Source organism: Myiozetetes cayanensis, unplaced genomic scaffold (assembly GCF_022539395.1).
Source record: "Myiozetetes cayanensis isolate MyiCay16 unplaced genomic scaffold, myiCay2020 scf12, whole genome shotgun sequence".
Classification (NCBI taxonomy): Eukaryota; Metazoa; Chordata; class Aves; order Passeriformes; family Tyrannidae; genus Myiozetetes; species Myiozetetes cayanensis.
In genome coordinates, this window is record NW_026086826.1 from 12838238 (window position 1) to 12859128 (window position 20891).

The 20891-nt window shown below is 51.9% G+C and overlaps 1 protein-coding gene across 3 annotated transcripts; it reads left to right on the forward strand.

Moving 5' to 3' along the window:
• Positions 1–4498: 4498 nt before the first annotated feature.
• Positions 4499–20776, forward strand: IL23R (interleukin 23 receptor). 3 transcript variants are annotated; one of them, XR_007627809.1, is made up of 16 exons: positions 4499–4579; positions 6291–6385; positions 7352–7645; positions 7767–7890; positions 8738–8925; positions 9105–9250; positions 9856–10015; positions 10658–10740; positions 11008–11224; positions 12855–13052; positions 13452–13535; positions 15367–15417; positions 15978–16074; positions 16515–16605; positions 17272–18420; positions 20632–20776. XR_007627809.1 is itself a non-coding variant. In XM_050307438.1 (15 exons), exons 2-15 carry the CDS (start codon positions 6328–6330, stop codon positions 17887–17889), a joined length of 2409 nt encoding a protein of 802 aa, XP_050163395.1. In that variant the 5' UTR covers positions 4499–4579; positions 6291–6327; the 3' UTR covers positions 17890–20522. The 3 variants fall into 3 exon arrangements, 1 of the variants encoding a protein (XP_050163395.1); XR_007627810.1 differs by having other exon boundaries at positions 20757–20771; XM_050307438.1 differs by lacking the exon at positions 20632–20776 and having other exon boundaries at positions 17272–20522.
• Positions 20777–20891: the final 115 nt, after the last annotated feature.

Genomic DNA, 20891 nt, shown 5'->3' on the forward strand with positions numbered 1-20891 from the left:
GACACGGCCGACATGGCTGGGGCGGGACCGGGCACCGACAGGGCGGGCGGGCGGGCGGGGAGGGCCGCGCAGGCGCCGGGAACGGGGGAACTGGGGCTATGGAGTGGGGGCTGGTATGGGGGCATCGACTGGGGGCATCGGGCAGGGGGCTGGCGTGGGGAAGGTCCAGTGTGGGGGTGCGGTATGGAAGGGGATCCGGCGCGGGAGGGGGCATTGCACAGGGGTCTGGTATGGGGGAGCAGTGACGGAGCGGGTGGTCGCACAGGGGCTGGTATGGGTGGGGATGGTATCAAGGGGTCCGTCACCGAACGGCATCGCACGGGGGTCTGGGATGAGGAGGGCTGGGGCGGCGGGGGCATTGACGGGGGCATAGAATGAGGGGCCTGGTAGGGGGGGCACTGCAAGAGGGGCAGGGGTCTGGCGCGGGGGCGCTTCTGGTATCGAGGGGGCGTGGTATTGCATAGGGGTGTTTTATGGGGAGACATAGCACAGGGGTCTGGTATGGGGGGCATTGTGGGAGGAGCATTTCCAGGGAGGGCAATGGGCTGGCGGCATTGCAGGGACAAGGGGACACCAAAACCACATGTCCCCTCTCTGGGCAGGGGGATGGCAGTCCCTCCCTCCCTCTCCACAGCAGAACTGGGGGTCAGGGGGGTCAGACCCACTCTGGCACTGCTGTCCCCGGCACAGCAGCCATGGGGGCCCAGCGCCCTGCCGGGTGTTGCCCTCAGGTGACCCTACACGCAGGATTTTGGCACCAGCCCTTCCCTTGCAGAGATTAAATCTTCCCCTCCAGGCCATGCTCTACCAAGTGGAAAAATCCCTAAACAAGCCAGCTTGAAGCACAAAAACACCTCCACCCTACGGGGTTACAGTGGAGAGAACAGATTTTGCTGGAAACAGGACTGACACACGCACCTCAATCCGTCACTGCTGGGGAATCTGCTTCTCATCATCCCCATCGAAGCCAAGGAGCCAGATCCCACCCAGCACCAGCTCATGGTCCCCATGGGGCAGCTCGGGGGGGAGTCTGTGTCCTGCAGCCCCCTGGAGGGATAGGATAGGGATGGAGGGACAACGCTGCAGCCATGGAGATGCTGCAGTGGGCAGGTGTGGGGGAGATGGAGGGTGGGCATGGGGGCTTGATGCGGGGGATGTGGGACGAGCCCCATTTCTGCAGCCACAGCACTTCCATGGGATCATTTAGGTTGGAAAAACCTTCAAATGCCATCGGGTCCAACTGCTCCCCCAGCACTACCAAGGCCACCACCAGTAACCCATATCCCCAGTTCCATACCCAGACATCTGTTAAATCCCTCCACGGTAATTTTTGGGGTCTTTCCCAATGTGAGGAGGGAAGGTAGCAGTGGAACATTCATTGCCTGTGGCCATGGCGGTGTTTACAGAGGAAACAGCCCCTTTTAGAGAGCTTTATTGCCAATTATCTCCCTGCCATGACCTGCCTGGGCACAGCCAAACCCTCCAGACTCCAGTGGAAAATGTGGTGTCGTGGCCCCACAGGCACGAGCTGTCACTTTTCCCAGCACACTCAGCTCACCCTTCCCTTGCAGTGAAAAGAAAACTCTTTGCCCAAACTTTCTTCGCTGATTCATGTCCCTGTTGCTGCCCTACTCGTGGGGAAGGAGCAGGAGCAGGAGCTATTTTCTGGCATGGCTCACAGGAAGGGCAAACTGACTTTAAAGTCCAGGAGCAACTTTTCCATATCTCGAGTGTCCTTTTACCCTGGCCAAAAATCACAGTCAAACCCTCTTTCTCATTGGCATCACCTTCCTTGTTCCTGCACTGAGCCCTATCTGTCCTTATCAACCTGCTGTGCGGGCTTGGACTTGGGAATATTTATTCCTTCAGCAGCAGAGAGGAACCTAATCCTGCATGGACGCCGGTGCCAGCGGGATTGACGCAAACAGCACTGATTCCCAGGGCTGCCCTCCCTCTGGCATAGCCATGTCCCCCAGGGAGCCCCACTGGGGATGCAGGGAAGCCCCCGTGAGTGCAGTGTACACAGCACAGTTGCCACTCTGGTGGGTTTAAGGTCAAATATTTGGATGTCGCCCCTACAACGAAGCCAGCACGGCGAGAAGGGGACGAGCCTGCGCTCCCAGGATGGCCATGTCTGTGTCACCCACATCCTTGGTGTCCCCCGTATCCCCCCTGCCAAGCACAGCTCTGGGTATGACACAAGTGCTCCACTTTTGGCAGCAGAGCCGGGTCTGTCCCGACCTTTCCTTCCTGCTGACCTCAGCCTGCAGGAATCCGAGCGTGCCCACCAAAAATAACAAATGTAAAATTAATCCAGTTTAATCTTAATCTCATTTGACAACCAGCTCAGCCGGGGGTGCTCCCCAGTGTCCAGCTGACCAGGACTCCGGGGTGGGGGGAAAGGAAAAAGGGCTCCGGAGCCCGGCACCCCACAGGGTACGGGGGCAGAGGGAAGTATGGGGGGCACGGGGGTGGTGGCAGGACCCAGCAGCTCCCGGTGACAGTGGCAGTGGGGGTGGCACGGGGGCCAGGCGGGGCTGGTCCCGGCACAGTGAGGAAGTCACGGTGAGATCCCTATCGCCTGCGCGGGGGCGGCGGGAAAGGCACGGTACGACGGGGGCGGGAGCGGGGCCGCCTGAATTCAGGGCTGACAGTGCCCCCAAAACCTGGGTGCTGCTGTGGAGGGGGAAGAGGTAACTAGCCCCAACCCTGACTAGTGTGCCACACTGGGGAGTACCTGGATCCCAAGGAAAACAGGCACAGGTGCTGTAGGCACCGTCCTGGGTGTGCTGGGAGAAGCCTGCAGGGCTAGGCTATGCCGTGCCAGCCCCTGGAGGGACTCTCTGTATGGCATTTCCACTTCTGGACACGGAATCACAGAATCCTGGAATGCTTTGGGTTGGAAGAAACCTTAAAGATCACACAGTCCCACCCTCTGCCATGGGCAGGGACACCTTCCACTATCCCAAGGTTGCTCCAAGCCCCATCCAACCTTGAACACTTCAAGGGATGGGGCAGCCACAGCTTCTCAGAGCAACTGTGCCAGGGCCTCATCACCCTCATAGCCAAGAATTTGTCCCTAAATCCAATCTAACCCTCCCCTCAGTCTAAAGCCCTGTATCTGGCTGTAAGTAATATCTGAACAAACCACAAAGAGCCCCAAATGAACAAGCATGATGGGGTTTGGAATAATGAAGCAGTTTAGCTGCCTCAGAGGAAGGCAACAGCAACTGAGAATCCTCAGCATGTGAAGGATAAATCCATGGGAAAGAGCCTGGCGTGAGGGCTCACTCTGCTCCCACCCTGCCCACAAGGCACTGAGCTGCAGCTCGACATGACTGCTCAGGAAGAGATAAGGAGACATCAGTTTAACCAGCACTAGAAGATCAGTGTTATGGGAACCAGCAGCTCAGAGGGGCTGTGACACCTGTCCTGGGAAGGCACACTGCTCCACATGCTGCTGCTCTGTGCTGGCTCCAGATGTGCTTGTCCTTGGGGCTGCCACAGCCCCAGATGACATAAACTGGCTCCAGATGTGCACACTAGCCATCCTGCCCCAGGTGTGCAGCCCTGGGCCCAGCTGTGTGTCTGACACACCCAGAACATGCCAAAATGAAAATTCCCACTGAAACCCTCCCCGTCCTGCTGCGGGACTATACATCACTATAGCCATACAGACACATTTATATACATTACTATAACCACACGTTAGAGTTTCATCACCCAGTGAGGTTTTACTCCCACTGTGCTGCCAGCAGGCTCATGCTCTCACTTCCACTAAAAAGTCCCCATGGATCAGGCAAAACCCAGAGCAGTGGGACTTACTGGCAGAGGAAGGCTCTGCGTTGCCCCAGGGGAGACAAATTCTGTTCCCCAACATTTCCCTCTTCGAGGCAGAGGTGGGAGCTGTGCGGTATTTCCTGTGGTTGCAGCCTGTAATGAGGTTAACACTGTTTTTGAGGTTTAACTCTTTAACCGACATGAGAAAGGAAGCCACAGGCTCTGCAGAGTCAGGGTTTGGGAGCAGCAGGGAGCCAGTGGGATGGAAGGCACTGGAGCATCCCTGGAGCCTTGGACCTCTCAACCCTGGGGGTGCACAGCTTGGAGCATCCTTTGATGAGCTGGGGATCAGCACAAGCAGAGGGGGTGACACTCACTGCTGGTGAAAACAACCTCACTCCTTAAGGACTCTTCATTCCATGCTTCTGGGATTAGCAGGAAAATATCCTTTCCCTGATGGAGCTCAGCCCAGCACACTCTGCTGTTCTCCCATCACCTCGTACACAGCAACACAACCATAAAAATCCATTTGGGATGGATTTAACTCTGCTGGAGCATCTCCCAATTCTGTAAGAACTTTCAGAAGACACCCCTTCCCTCGAGGCTGCTCCTTTAAGGGATGCTGGGTTTTCCCATGGACTGACTCAGACTGGAAACTCTCCATTTTTGGTGCTGTTATCTGGGTCGGCCCCACTGCTCACCTCGCTCACACTCACCGATGCTTCTCGCTGTGCTCGGCAGCTCCGGCCACAGCAGGAGGAGGAGGATCCCAGCACCACATGTCCTGAGGACAGCCAAGGTAAGGACCCTCCACTCTTCCCACCTTCCAGACTCCTGCATTCAAACTCAGAATATCCCAGCTCATTGTCCTCACCTGCTGCTTCTATGTGCTATCCCCTCCTGGCACAGCTGCCGGTGAAGATTCCAACTGGTTTGGGCTTGAACAACAGGACAGCTTTTTCCTTGTTTATTTACTTCCCATTTCTTTAGCACTAACGCACAAGGAGACTTTAACAGAGATGAGATCAAAGCCCCGCATCTGCCAGCAAGGGAAACAATCTTGTTCCTTTGGCTTTGGAGTTTGCAAACGTCTATAAATTGGAATAAAAATAAGAATGTAAGGGATTCCCAGGGGAGGCAGAGCCTACAGTCCCTTGTAAAGCTGGCAGTGGGCAGATTTAGTGTGTTTTCAGCTCTTTTCATAGAACACGAGTTGCATTTTGTCATTTGCTCTGACTTGCACAAGGTTCATCAGCTTTTCTTACTAGGTCAGGTAATAGGGAGGCACTTAAAATTTGACTCACTAGTGATGAGTATTTGAACAGCCCTTAAACCAAACAAGGTCAGCTCGCACAGCAGGAGAAATACTGAAGCATTTGCTGCTGCTGGTGGCCTAGTTTGGGTTGAAAAACAGCATTTTGAAGCTTTTACTGCAGACTCTGCCGTCCCTCCAGGGAAAACTTGCCATTCCTGACGTCAGGTATTGCATGGGGTTATTTGAAAACAAAATGAGGGAGTTGTGGGGCTTTTCTGGATGTTCAGCCCTAGGTAGGGGAATGGGATGTCAGGTCTGGTCAGGGTCTGCTCCCAGGAGGAGTTTTTCATGAAAAAGAGCCATTTGCCCCCAGGGAGCTGTGTTTCCTTATACAAGTCTGTGCCTTGCTTGTTTCAAAGCTGTCCCATCCCCACACCACATGTCCCATAGGGCTGGTGAGGCTGGGCTTCCCGTCTGGAGGGGGTTTGTCCTAGTGGGATGCATCCAAAGAGGCTGGGGAGGAAGGCAAATGGAATAAGGAAAAATTTAGGCAAGACTGTGGGATGCAAAAACAAGAGTGGCTCCTTGGGGAGAGGTGGGAAGCCCTGGCCTGAGGTTTTGGGGCTGTCTCAAAGGGTTCACTGCTAGGAAGAGCCATTGCTCATCTTAGGCAGGACCTGTGGGAAAGATCTTATGGAAATGGAACTTTGTCCCACAAACCCATGTCTGAGCATCCCAAGGTATGGAGACTGTAGGGTGAGCCCTGCTGTGTCACCATTGAAGAGCTTTTTCTTATGTTTAGCTGGAATTTTCTGATTTCCAGTGTGAGCCCATTGTCTTCTGTCCTTCCCCTGGGTGGAGGAGCTCAGCTCCCTCGTCTTTACTTCCTCATCTATACCCAAGGATTTAACCCTCTTTGAGCCCCTCCTCTCCAGCAGCTCTCCCTACCCTTCCACATTTCTTAGGTGCTCCTGACCCTCAGGCACTTTTACAGGACTCACTCCAATCTGTCCATGTCTCTCCTGTCCTGGGGAGAGCCCAGCCCTGATCCCAGCATTCCAGATGTACCTCCACAGTGATGAGCAGAGGGGCACCATCCCCCTGACCCACCAAACCCATCTCTTTCAAGGAAGGCTTTCAGCCTTGACTTCCCTGCTGTAAATCCACGATTCCTGCTCCCATCACCTCCTGGTGCTCCTGCCTGTGCTGGAGCTGGTTTCCAGAAGGATTCCCTCCATCCCTTTTCCTCCCACAGACTATGCCATGTGTGGGCAGCGGCTGCAGCCCAGGCCATGAGAGGGTCCTGCAATGCTTTGGTGCTCCACATCCTGCTCTGCTACCTGTGCCAAGGTAAGTGGCCACCACATGGCTCAGCACGGCCACCACGGCCTCGCTGGCCACCAGAGCATACACCCTGGTCCTACAGGGGATTTAGAGTGGGAATAGGACAGTTGTAGAGCTACAGCTGTGGATTTTTGGGGCGAGCACTTCACTAGCATTGCTGGGGGTTCCACGCCCTGCAGCACCCTCTGCTTTCCACTCACATCCTTGGAGCGGGACTATGTCCAGCCTTGTTGCAGCGGCTGTGCTAAGCAGTGGGATGTGCCTCCACAGGCACAGCCAGAGCACAGCCTTGCCCTTTCTGGGAAGGCCAGATGGAGCTTGATAGCAACTGTGAGCCAGGGCTGCCAGGGCTAGTGCAGAGCTTCATCTGATAGCAGAGGGCAGCACACGCCTCCGCTGCCCTAATCAGGGGATCAGAGCTCTCAAGTCTGTGGGTTATTTCCTTGCACTCATTTAAACATTAGAGCAAAACCTAAAATTGGTGAAACTGGCTGTTTCTGATCTGCTGGGATGAGTCACCAGGTGCCGGGGCATTGCTGCAGGCAAGGGGTTCATCACAGAGTCACAGACAGGTTTGGGTTGGGAGGGACCTTAAAGTTCATCTTGTTCCACCCTCTACCATGGGCAGGGACACCTTCCACTAGCCCAGGTTGCTCCAAGCCTCATCCAACCTGGCCTTGAACACTTCTGGGGATGGGGCAGCCACAGCTTCTCTGGGCAACCTGTGCCAGGGCCTCACCACCCTCACAGTCAAGAATTTCTTCCCAATATCACTCATGACCCCTGTTTTCTTCCTACCCCATGATGTTCAGGGTGGCTGGGGGTGCTGGCATCCTCTTGCTGCAGGGCCCAGCCATGCTGCTGCTGCATCCTAGCAAAGCAGCCACCCCTGCGGAGTGGTGCAGCCCACAGGCATCCCCTCCTGTGGGACACCCACCCGGAGCCACCCTGACCTGACGGGTGTTGGCACAGGTGCTGCAAACATCAAGTGCTCAGGGCGAGTCTGGGTGGACCCCGCGCCAGTAGTGCAGATGGGCTCCAACATCTCCATCAACTGTCTCTCCACCCTCGGCTGCCCCTCAGCCAAGTTCATCATCCTCCTCAACTACAACCACACTGAGGGTCCCCTGCACCCCCTGAGCAGCAGCTCCGTCCAGCTCCGGCTGCGGGATTTCCAGCTGCCCTTTGGGACCATCGTCTGCTTCTCCCGCTGCCCCAACAGCGCTTGGGACCAGCTGGTGTGCGGCACTGAGGTCCGGGCCGGCTGTGAGTACCTTGTACCGAGCTGGGGGGGCTCAGGGGCTTTTGCTGAGCACCGAGGAGCTGGGGGGTGCTGTGCCTGGGTTTGGGGGGTGCCCATACATTCACCCAGTCCTTGCCCCTGCAGACCCTCCAGACCCTCCCAGCAACCTGAGCTGTGCCATTGCCGAGGGCTCGGAGCACCTGGAGTGCAGGTGGGATGCGGGGAGGCCACCCCACCTGCTCACCCACCACACCCTCCACCTGCGCAGGTAAGGCCCCCGGGGACCAGGGGGGCCGCAGATCTGGGAGGGAGCGCGGGACCGGCACGTGGCAGCCACAGAGCCCGGTGACAGCAAGGCTGCTGTCATGCCCTAGTTACACTTCCTACAGCTCACGTTTGCTCATCTCCTGCTCGAAAACCACATGTTCCACCACAGGTTGAGTTCTGCAGGAGGAACCTCCCGCACTCAGTGCTGTTACTGACCTGGCACACACTCCATCGTGCCACGGCACATGGAAGCAACACATTGTTTTCAGGTGCTTGGATTGCCTCTGAGCTAAAGAGAGGGTGAAACTAATGCTACCCAAACCCCAAAACTGAAACTCCAGCTTGAATCTGAAGCAGAGGTGCTGGCTGCTGCATGGTGTGCCACAGGCCACCCTACCCATCCCAGGATGCTCCCTGCCACTGAAGTCCCCATGGCACTAGCCTGGCATGTCACAGCCCATCCTGGGACGCTCCCTGCCACTGAAGTCCCCATTGCACCAGCCTGGGAGGCTTTCAGTTACTCTGACTCAATTATTAAAGACATTAAATTCCATCATACTTGGCTTTGTGAAGAGAAGGGATAAACCTCCTGTCTAAATTTGCTTGGGATCAAACTGAACCATGCAGCCAGAAAGGAAAGTTCCCTTCCTGTCGTGAAAAATGCAGATTCCCAGCAGAAGCGTCAGGAACTGAAGGGAATAACTTTCCAGTTTGCTTTAGGAGTGACAAACTCCAGGTTTGGGGATGACCATGTCCTAGTCATGAGCTGCGACGCCTCAGGAGCATCACCATCCCAGGGGGTGTGTGGTGCTGGGATGGGCATTGACAAGCTGCTTTCTGCTTCCCAGGGTGGTGGCAGAAGATGAGGAGGGTGCTGAGGAGGAGGAAGAAGAAGAGGAGAAGGTGTTCCCTGCTGACTCACCAGTGCCCCTGAGTGTGTTGTGCAACAGGAGCCACTACTCGGTGTGGGTGCAGGCCAGGAATGCACTGGGCGCTGCCCACTCGGCCCCTCAGCTTCTCAACCTGCAGGACGTTGGTATGTCTGCTCACCCATCCATCTGCCCACCTGTCAGTCAGCACCACAGAGTGCTGGGACTGTGCATGGCCACACCCACTGCCCTGCCCTGAGCTGTCACTTTAGGAACCTTCCTGAGGTACACAGTGACATGCACAAGGGCAGCCCTTCACCCCACCCATTCCTGGCTCTCCCCACAGTAATCCCCGCTCTGCCCCTGGTCACTGGTGCTGAGACAACAGAGACATCCCCTCCCACCACCACGATCCACTGGCGCAGTCAGACACAGCTGGAGAACGTGCACTGTGAAGAGCGACACCAAGCCAAGGGCACCCCAGCATGGCATGTGAGACCCCCGGGGCTCCCCAAACCTCACCCCGCGTGCAGCATCAGGCCCTGTTAGGAGAGGTGCAAGTCCTGATCCTGCTGGAGACCCTCTTAACAACGGGAGCATTTGGGGTCATTCAAAACTCACCCCTTTGCTCTGGTGCAAGTCGAGAAGGTTCACCCCAGCCACAGGCAGCCCCCACAGGCAGGAAATCTGGTGCCATCTGAAAGAACAGACAGCCGTGTGTGAAGGGTTATCTCAGCTTTTTAAGCAAGGACAAGACACAAAATCCTCTAGGATGCTCAGTGCAGACCCACAGACACAACTACACTGGGGCAGCTCCACCCAAGTCCCTTTGGAAGCATCCCAGAGTGCTGGTAGGGGCTGAGCTGGATCCCAGTCTCCGCAGGAGCCCCTAAAATCCCGGTGTTGTCAGAAGCCCAGTACAGCAGTGGGATAGGGGTTTTCTCTATGGCCCCTCAGCATGCCCAGTGCATTCACCCAGGGGACAGTGTGGACTCTGCCCATCCCCATCCATGCAGATGAGGCAGGCAGTGACCACCACTGTGTCTGGGGGCTGGTGGTGGGTCCCATTTCCCCCCAGGACCCTGCTTCCCTTGCAGGTGGAGGTGTGGGACAGTGCAGCACAGGATGAGCCCCGCTGGCAGCACAACCTGCAGAGTGACACCCAGTACCTGTTCCAGGTCAGGTGCAGGCTCAGCTCCCCCGACAGCCCCTGGAGTGCCTGGAGCCCCCCCTTTCTCTACACCACCCCCGAGGCAGGTAGGCTCAGCCTCAGAGACACCTCTGTATGTGGCATGTCCAAAGTGCCCAGGGCAGTGGTGGAGTCCCCATCCCTGCAGGGATTTAGAAGCCATGTGGATGTGGCTCTTGGGGACATGGGTTAGTTGTGGCTTTGGCAGTGCTGGGGAATGGTTGGACTTGATGATCTCAGAGGTCTCTTCCAACCCAGTTAATTCTATGATTCTACGATGATCTGGAAGGGCTTTTCCAACCTAAACAATTCCATGATTCCACAATCTTTGGTGGCCTCGTGCCCGGGGTGGAAAAAAATCACACCAGTCATGGTGTCACACCAGCCACAATTATCTGTCACCTCTGTGGCAGCTTCCTCCTTTTTATCCTGGCTGCTAACACCAGGATGAGGTTGGAAAGGGCCGGCTCAGTCATCCCGGCCGGCAGCGGGACGGGATGCCCGAGGAGCGTTGCCCTCACATCCCGGCTGTAGTGAGGAAGCCGGGGATGTGCTCGCCTCAAAAAGCAGCGCCCACTGCTGTTTCCTCTCACAGCGGCAGAGACACGGCCAGGCAGGGCTTCCTGCTAGGGCTGCGTGTGTGGGAGAGCCCCGTAGGTGTGTGGCCCCCGATGTCTCAAGCCCCATCCCACGCTCCCTCTGTCCCGCAGCCCCCGCCGCGGCTCCCGATGTCTGGCGGCGCCTGGGCCCGGCCTTCCCCAACGGCAGCCACGAGGTGACGGTCTTGATCAAGGTAAAGCGGGTTTTGGCAGCCTCTGTGAAATTTTGGTGTGCTCTGCTCCTCCCCGAGCAAAGAAAGGACCGCCCTCCCTAAGGAGCCCTTCGACCAAAGGGATGGGCGGGGAAATGACACCCCAACGTGAAGTAAAAATCTCTCCATCTTTGTAAAATCCACGCGTGTTTCACCCAGCCAAGGGCACATCTGTGCTGCCTGGGGTGTCTCAGTGTCACATCCCCCACCCTTACCCGGGGGACTGTCTGTCTGTCTTGCCGTTCACAGCCGCTGCCTCCCCGGGATGCCCGCGGGAGGATCCTGGGCTATGCCGTGGCTGCCGAGACCCCCGGGGGAATGCTGGTCCTCTGCAACACCTCCAGCACGGAGTGCAGTATCCTGGTACAACCGGGAGCCCACACTCTCCTCGTCACTGCTCACAACTCCAAGGGGTCTTCCAGCCCCGCCATCATCACCCTTGGCCAGGGTGCCAGCAGCCAGGAAGGTAGGATGTCACACAGGCCACTTGCAGGTGTAACAGGGACTGGCTTTTATCAGGGTTGCAGGAGAAAAATGCTGAATTGTGCAAGGGAAAATCTTGGCAGACATTTTCACTCAGCAGCCCACTCTGCTGAGGGAACACAACATCCCCCAGACAATTCCAGCATCCCCCAGAGATGGAGATGCTATACAGGTGGATACATAACCATGGAATCCTAGAATGGTTTGGGTTGGAAGGAACCTTAAAGCCCATCCATTCCCACCCCCTGCCATGGGCAGGGCCACCTATCATTAGAACAGGTTGCTCCAAGCCCTGTCCAACCTGGCCTTGGACACTTCCAGGGATGGGGCAGCCACAACTTCTCTGGGCAACCTGTGCCAGGGCCTCTCCACCCTCACAGCCAACAACTCCTTTTCACTGTCCCATCTTAGCCTGACCTCTGGCACTGGGAAGCCATTCCCCCTTGTGTCCTTGTCCCAAGTCCCTCTCCAGTTCTCTTGGAGCCGCTTTAGGCACTGGAATCTCAGCCCTTCACCACCTAAGGCTGCAGCAAGAAGTTTTAAAATAATTTTGCCCTGCCCACCTTGGCTGGCAGAGAAAAGGGTACAAGGCTGCTCCTTTGCTCCCTGCCCTCCAAAATAGCCCCTGCAGTCTCTGCCAGGGAATCAGCCCCTGCTGTGAGGTGAGTCCTTGCAAACAGAAGAAGAAAAATTCCTTTCTGAGCCATAGGCTGTGGTTTCCCCCACAGTCACGCTTTCCTATTCTGAAAAACATCTCTTTTAATGAGCAATAGAAGGGGAAAGTCCCATTCAAACTGAGAACAAATACATGACTAAAAAGAAACTGAAGAGAATTAAAGTGGAAAAAAGCTCTCTAAGCTCTCAGTTACCTGAATCATGTACATTTCTTGTAAGAAGTGACAAGCAAAGCATTTCAGGAACATGACAAAGCTGACAGAATGTTTTTGTGACACATGTACATAAACACAGGGGAGGGAACAGAGCTGGGGAAGGGTCTGGAGCACCAGGAGTGGCTGAGGGAGCTGGGGAGGCTCAGCCTGGAGGCTCCTGGGGGGACCCTCTGGCTCTCTGCAGCTCCCTCACAGGAGGGTGGAACCAGGTGGGTGTCAGGCTCTGCTCCCAGGGAACAAGGGACTGGACAAGAGGAAATGGCCTCAAGTCGTGCCAGGGGATGCTCAAGTTGGATATTGGGAAAATTCCTTCCTGGAAAGAGTTGCCCAGTCCTGAGACAGCTGCTCAGGCAGTGGTGGAGTCCCCATCCCTGAAGGGATTTAAAAGTGGATGTAACACTTAGGGACATGGGCTAGTGATAGCCTTGGCAGGGCTGGGGAATGGTTGAACTCCATCTTTAAGGTCTTTTCCAATCTAAATGGTTCTTTGAAATATAGAACAATACATATAAATATATATAAAAATCTATCTTCATATATTTTGTGTGTTTATATATATTTCTATATAAACCTCCATATTCTATAATTTCTTGTTCCCTCTTCAGTTTTTAAACACTTCCAGGAAAGACACATTTTGTCTGGGCTTAGCTGACCCTTCCCAGTCTCCTGCTGTCCAAAGATGGGTCTGTTGGGTGACACTTCCCTTGCCATTTCTCTCCACAGAATTTCCAGCACCAGTGGCTGTGGAGGTCAAGCCCGAGAACCAGAGCAGGGTCTTGGTTCACTGGCAGCCCCCCCAGCATAGCAAGAGCCCCCCAGTTTGGTTCATAGTGGAGTGGGTTTCCACCTCCCAGTATCGCCAGGAGGAGCACTATTTTTGGAAGAAAGTCCCATCCCAGGAAACACACACATACATCCAAGGTAAGATATTCCAGAAGTCCTTTTGCTACTTGGTGCAGTTCACCAGGACATTATAAATCCAAAATAGATTACAAAGGTAGTTTCATTTGAAGCTGAGCCCCTGCCCACTTATTTCTGGGCAGTGGGACTAAGAGCCCTTAGGGAACAAGGAGTGAAGCAACAGGAGATGTGAGGACAGTCAGTGGGATTTGGTTCCCTGGGTGAAGGTCACAGGGAAAGAACAAAGTGACAGGTGAGCTGGCAGGCAGGGAACCACTAGAGTGGATCCTGTGGAGGCCTGTGCAAGCACAGGAGATGCTCCATCTACTTCCACCACCCAGCAACGTGCCCTTGAACAAACCTAGAGCCTCCACAGGTGGTTACAAACACATCTTAAAGGCAGATCTTGTTTTTTCCCAGAAGAGGCAGCAGCAGGGTTTCACCTCAACGTGTCGGTGTACGCGGTCTACCCTGGTGGAGTCAGCAAACCCAGCTCTGGCAAAGGTAAGCCTGGGGTTGGACATGCTGCTGCTGCTGCTTCCCACAGCCTGACAGTGGGGTAGGGTTACTTAGTCTTGCAAGATGCAAACCCCTCCCACTGACCCGAGGAAAGCAGGGCTCTAGATGGAATCCTCTCAACTACAGGATGTGAAAATAGAGGTTTTTGTCAATGTATCTGTATTAAAGCCTTCTCTAGGTGGTCTTTGCTCCCGTGCAAAAATCTAATGCATTCAAGAACCACGTCTTACTTTACAAGATACACCAATAGACTTGTTCCCCTTTAGAAAGAAAGAATCTACTGCTTTGCACATTTCACAAGTGTTACAGATAACCCAAAACACAGAAAACAGCTTCTATAGAGACCAGCTGACCAAGCCACAGAGACCTCCTTACCCGGAGCAGGAATGATGGAACACTTGGGGTTGGAAGGGACCTTTTAAGTTCATGTAATCCAATCCATCTGCAACGAGCAGGGACATCTTCAACTCCACCAGCAAGCTTCAGTTCTGGAAATTGTTCTAGGGAAGAGCATGAGCCAACTTGCAGAGGAACATCATCATCTCCAGCATTGTAGCCCAGCTTTGGTTGTCCTCAAGAGCTGGGCAGGTCCCTGGAGACGAGGGAAGAATAACATCAAGTCATTAATTCACACTACAGCTCTGACCTCTGGAGCCTCTCCAGCACAGCCCATGTAGAGACTGAGTGCCCGGACTGAGCTTAAAAAGAGCCCCTGGGCAGGGGTGTGGGTGGAGGTCCCAGGTGAGGCTGGTCAGGGTCATTAAGATCTGTCAATGCTCTTGATGCCCTGACAGATCTGTATGTACCTGCAGGAAACACCTGAGGATGTTGTTCACCGTCCTGGGCTGTGATGCCATTTTAGATGGGTTATCTGAATCTGCTCAGATATTTTCCCTATGACAAACCAGCTCCCTGTTTCTGGTTGACACCTCTCATGGCTTGGAGAAGGGCAGTTATTCAATTTTTTTTCCCAAGAAATGGAAACAAATATTCCTGACCTCAAATGTTCATCTCAGGCTATTCACAGTCATTAGCTTTGTCCTCACAGACACACTGACAACCTTTGGCTCTGGGCAGGACCCCTTTTCTGCAGCAGGAATGTCACCACCTGTCTGTTAAGGAGAAGAGATCCCAAGAGAATTGCTGAATTTGGCATGGAAGTAAGCTTGCTGCTTATTTGAGCAGAAATGCCCTTCTTGCCATGGCAGGCTCATTAGCTGCAGATCTTCCCTCACCACACACCCCATCACACAAAGAAATCATCAGAAAATTCATTCCCATGGGGTTCAGGCACTTTGGGAAATCATAGAGTCCTAGAATGGAAAGGACTTTAAAGATCATCTCGTCCCACCCCCTGCCATGGGCAGGGACACTTTCCGCTATCCCAGGTTGCTCCAATACCCGTCTAACCTGGCCTTAAACACTTCCAGGGATGGGGCAGCCACAGCTTCTCTGGGCAACCTGTTGAATAACCTGTGGGTGCTCATGAGAAAGGATGTACAGTTCCCCAGGCAGAACAAATTCTTGTTTCAGGTGCTGAGGGGAGCAATGTGTGAGGAAGACATTTTGTAGTTGGTGATATGTGTTGATCAACGTCTCATTCAGTTGGATCTCTGAGAAACAGGATATTGTCCATTGTCCAGCAAGAGCTGGAGTTAATAATTACTTCAGGGATTATTACTTCAGCTTATTTTTTCTCATTACTTATTTATTTTTCTAAATAACATTAACAAAATAAACCCCAGACATATCTTCTGTGTGACCCACATTCCTCTAAATGAAATTATGGACATTTTTTTCCCCTTCTCTGTTTCAGTCCCTCCAGAGGAGCCACTCCTGGACAGCACATACAATGAGAATCCCCACGGTAAGAAGACCTTGGGTAGCTCAGACTTATTAAGCCAGGCTTTCTCCTTGGCCAGAAGTGGAAGGTTTAACCCAAGAAGCACCTGCAGCACCTGGAGATGGGGATTTGCGAGTTTGTGTACATTTAGAGAGATTTGAGCCAAAAAAAGGACCCTTCCACCTGGTGGGGACATGACCCACCTGCAAGCCTGGAGTTTTGCTTTCTTATGAGACTTACAATGTACATTACAATTAAGAGGTGAGAAAACAAGGAAGATATAATATCAACATATACCACAACAGCAAGAGACTGTTTCCATCTTGCAGTTTGAACCAGAGACTCATTTAAGCATTTCCCACTCATTTTTCTAACGTTGGTGATTCTCTGGTTTGCACATCTTCTGGTAGAGGTCACATTATGATCTGTTGCAACACTTAAACCAAAAGCAAAACCAACATAAGCTGAAGAATTCACTTCAGCGTTTCTGGAAGGGAAGGTAAGGCCGTGTACAAAATGGTTACTGACTGAATCACTCAACTAAATCCCTAGGCGTGACCTCTTCCCTCTCCATCCTTTTTCAGATGATGACCTCAGAGTTCTCCTGGGACTGAGCATCGGCATGGTCATATTATCAGTTGGTTTTGCAATTCTGATGTTTAAAAAATCAGTCAGAAAAAGGTATTACTTTCTCCTCCACATATTTTTTCCTTATTTCTAACTCATACCTTTTTTAGTATCCATTTTTAGTATGTAAAATAAAATTCTTCTAGGATATTTTAAAATCAACTCCAGAAGCCAGTCTTTTCAATGCAGCCTTTTCACTGAGGGCAGCATCACCCATTCACCAGGTTGTTGTATGAAAAGACATTTGTGTGCTCTACAGTAAGGCAGAGACCAACAAAAAAAATAAAACATAGGATCACAGAATTGGTGAAATCATAGAAAGGGGAAACCCAGCCATATGGGGTGAACCTGCAGCTTCCAAGCCACCCTCAAAGGCTGGATGCACTTTGTGTTCCCTCCTGCCAGGACAGTTTCATGCTGCATGAGGAATAACTGATTGATAAAATGGACTGATATCTTGGGTTTTCTTTTTTTTTTTTTCCTTTTTGCTGAAGGATTAAAGTCACCATTGTGCAGCTTTTGCCAAAATGGCTGTTTGAAGAGTTTCCCCATGTGGAAAATAGCAACGTGGTAAAGTCCCTCCAGGTAAGTGCAGGGTTATCTCCTTTTGCTTCCCCGCAGATTAAAGCTTAGAATCACAGAGTCACAGAATTGTTTAGGTTGGAAAATCCCTCTGAGTCGAGGGATCGAGTCCAACCATTCCCCAGCACTGCCAAAGCTACCACTGACCCATTTCTCCAAGTGCCACATCCACATGATGTTTAAATCCCTCCAGGGATGGGGACTCCACCACTGCCCTTGGCAAGTGTGCCAGGGCTGGACAGCCCATTCCAAGAAGGAATTTTCACTAATATCCAACCTAATACTCCCCTGGCAGAACTTGAGTCTGTTTCTTTTTGTCCTGTCACTTGTCACTTGGGAGAAGGCAATTTGCTCTGTTGCTGTGGAAAACATGGATGAGAAGAGGCTTAAGGTCTAAGGAACTGGAAACTGGTCAGAAATCATTTCCAAAGCATTTGCAAGGTGTATGGCAGCCCAGATTAGCTGAAGTCTTTAAACCTTACCTCAATATAGTCTGTATTTAGTGGTCACAAACGTCTCAAGCTGGAAAGGACCTTAAGGCTCATCCTGTTCTGTCCCCTGTTGTGGGCAGGGACCCTTCCACTGGAGCAGGTTGCTCCAAGCTCTAATGACAGCTCTCCTGTTAATAAAATTTTCCAGTTTGTTACTATACTTCTCATTTTTTTCCAGAACAAGAGTGATTTAATGAGTGACAGTTTCCAGGATCCGCTCCTGGACACCAGTGACCCCACAGTTACAGAGGTCGAGGAGGTGCCGGCGCACGAGGAGCACGAGAGTGTGGCCACCCCAAGGAAACCCAGCATAGAGGTCCCTGAGGATGGGGAGCACCCAGGGGCCGTGGCTCCTGCCAGCACCACAATCCTGGAGCACATCAGTGACTACAAACCCCAGATATCCAACGGGAACACACTGGGATATGTCGCAGCCAACATTTACCAGATGCAGCCCCCCACAGTCCTCTCGGAACCGGAGATGAGCATCTTTGGAGACTACACGAGCCCTGTTCCCCACCTGTGGGATGGGGAGGGAGGGGCACCCCAAGTCTGTCTGCTGGACAAGATCAACCTCATCCTAAACACCAGCCAGAGTGGGCAAAGCCAGGTGTTTGTCCCAGCCATGGGGGGACACATGTCCCTCCCGGAGAACCAGTGGGGACAGAGGCCGCCCAGCCATGACCAAGAGCAAATGCTGGTCCCCAAGGAGCTGCTTTCATGCCTCAGGTCCATGAACAGGGAGTCAGTGGATGTAAAACCCTACTTTCCACAAAGCACTGGAGGGTTATTTTGAAAGGAATTGTAATTGTGGTTAAAACCCCATAAGTGGTGACCAAGGCAGGTATCAGATATTTGAAATCACCACCAGCAGAGCTGGAGCAAAATTCCCAGTCAGAAATTTGCCCTCTTGCTCACTACAAGTTCTTGTGGTTGCCTGGAAAACTTGGGCCAGTAACTCACAATTTTAGACTTACCTCATATTGGTACAAGCAAAAAAACTGTAAAACCTGGATTCCTGTAGGAACTGAAATGCCAAGCAGGCGATTCTTGCAAGATGCAGTGTGTTTTAGTTATTATTTGACATCATTATCTCGTTAAATATTTGGAGCATTTTGTCCTTGGAGATGATTGTGGGTATAATTGATAAAAAAAATCCCTCAGACATCTTGCCAGAGATGTGTAAAATATTTGGGATTACTCCTGATGAAGAGACACCGCACCAAGGAGGATTTATGTGTCATACATGGGTGCCAAGAACTCTTTTCTGTGTGACAGAATAACCCAATTTCATTTTCCTCCCATTCCGTAATGAAAACCCAATCAGGTAAGAACAAGCCTTCATTGCCTGCCAGGCTGATTTAAAATCCCTCTGAATTGGTCCCTGGCCTAATCCTTCACTTTGGGTGAGGGATTTATCACCTCACAGCACTTCCGTCAGTGCCTCAGCTTGCTGTGTGAAACACGGTGTGGCACAGCAAAATGGGATTTTGTTAGGCATGTGACTGGGAATTTGCATCTTCTGACATCCAGAAGGTGAAATGCAGGAGTCTCCTTCCTGCTGAGCAGTCATGAAACCATTTACAGGTTTTCCTGGGACTTCCAAAATGTTCCCAAAGCATATTTCTTTCAATTATTCCTAAGCACTGTATGCATTTCTCTATCAGCTGTTGCACAAATGGATTGATTTTGCTGTTTATCCTGGATACTTCCAAACCAACATCATTGTGGGCTGTGCTTGTCTCCTTCTAACACCCCAAGAGATCTGTTACTGATATTTCTGGAGTAGTAGATACCTGGCTAAGTGGGGTATGATTATTCTTCAGAAGCAGCAAACTGTTTCCAAGGCAGAAATGTGACTGTTTCGTGTAGGTGAGTCTAAAATTAGTGATTGCTGCCTGAGCAGGAAGGAAATTGTAGAAGAACAGCCACATACCATCAGTGTGAGATGGGGAAGGTATTTTTTTCAATGTCCACATCCTGAAACTTGTGCTGAACTCTCTCACCTGAACTACTGAAGCTCACAGGGGAAAATGCTGCTCGTGTCAGGAAATAAGGCTGAAAGCTTGGTCTTACCTTTCAGGCTCTTGCTGATTGAATTTCCAGCCCTAATAACTCACTCCAGGATGGATCCCTGCAAATATATCCACGGCCTGGGGAGCACAGGGATGAAACATTGCCCAGATCATGCCGTGGGTATTTGCCTCAGCAGTGCCAGTGTTCCCACTGATTTCTTGGGTGCTGAAGGAAATATTTCTCCTTTACATGGGTGTGGGGGTGCATCTGGTAAATTTGGGCTAGTTATGGGAGGAAATGGAAAGAGAAGGGTACAATATATTTACATAGTGCTTCACCAGATATATATCGATATGGTGAGGCCCTGGCACAGGATGCCCAGAGAAGCTGTGGCTGCCCCATCCCTGGAAGTGTCCAAGGACAAGCTGGACAGGGCTTGGAGCAACCTGGGATAGTGGAAGGTGTCCCTACCTATGGCAGGGGTGGAACTGGATGATCTTCAAGGTCCTTTCCAACCCAAACCGGTCTGGGATTCTGTGATTCAAAACACTGGGCCAGGTTGTTCCAAGCCCCATGCAACCTGGCTTTGGGCACTTCCAGGGATGGGGCATCCCATGAACCAAATCATGATGTCACTCACAGTAGATTTATTTTAACATCCCTCCCTTCCTCCCTCAAATATTACATACTCCCTAATCCTTGATTTCAGTATTTTCTAACATTTCATTTTACTGTTGGCAGTTGGATCTTGTGCCAGTGATTTCCACCGGTCATTTATCAGCTCAGGAATGAATTTCATGTGTTGTTCAGTGCCATCACAACCTGGGGTTATGTACCTTGGGGGCACTTAAAGGAAGGGTACACTGAGTAATGTCTCTGCCCACAGAGAGGGAGCACCAAAAACACTGATCACTCGTGTAACTCACTGATTGAAAACTCATCTGCCCATGATCCCCTGCGAGTGACATCTGTGTGTCAATATTTAATGATGAGACATCCTTTGTTCTGCATGAGTAACATGGAGCAGTGTACTTACACTTTACTTACACCTACGTGTGGTGTAATAACTACCAGAGCAGAATAGCTCACGACTCACGGAGATGCACCACGACACCGTATCCCATCGCTACCCAGAGTTCTGACACAACCTCCCTAAAAGAGATATTTTTATACAAATGGAAATAGAGAACAGATGACAAAGAAATGAGAAATTGAGTGTTCAAAGCGTCAGTGGGATTGGAGAACAGCAGAGCTGCTCTTACCTTCATCCCTCCATGGAGCAGGGTGTATCTACTGGGTGTATCAAGTGTGGCCTTGAGGCTAGTGAAGTTACCAGCACCACTCCCTGTGGGACTTATTTACCACCCTTCTTCAAAGAGTAGAGTTGGAGATTAATTAAACCAAATGTAGAATGCAGAAATAATAAATAAATTTAACATGTAATAAATTATGCATCAAATGTACATCAATAGCTGCAATGTTATATCATTTATGCCTCTTCTCTGCCCCTGTTACCATGCAGGAGGACGTGGAATTCATTCTGGTTTGAGGTTTGAAGCACATGAGAGCTGGGTTTAGTCACAGCTTAGTCACCAGCTCACTGTGTGACCTTCACCAAGCGCTTTGCCTTCATTTCTTATCTGCAAGAGTCTGGACAGTAACAACCACCACCGGTAAAGCCTCAGGATCTGAGTTCAAAAGCACCTTAAACCCTTTGGTAACAGGAACAGGACAAGAAGATCATAGAAACATCCTCTGAGTAATCTTGTGCTGCTTGATTTT

Excerpts from the sequence above, each read along its gene's own strand:
- IL23R (XM_050307438.1), top strand. The coding sequence starts at position 6,328 with ATGAGAGGGTCCTGCAATGCTTTGGTGCTCCACATCCTGCTCTGCTAC. Across the intron at positions 7,646-7,766 it reads CACTGAGGTCCGGGCCGGCT|ACCCTCCAGACCCTCCCAGC; the intron begins GTGAGTACCTTG and ends TTGCCCCTGCAG. Across the intron at positions 16,075-16,514 it reads AAAAAATCAGTCAGAAAAAG|GATTAAAGTCACCATTGTGC; the intron begins GTATTACTTTCT and ends TTTTTGCTGAAG.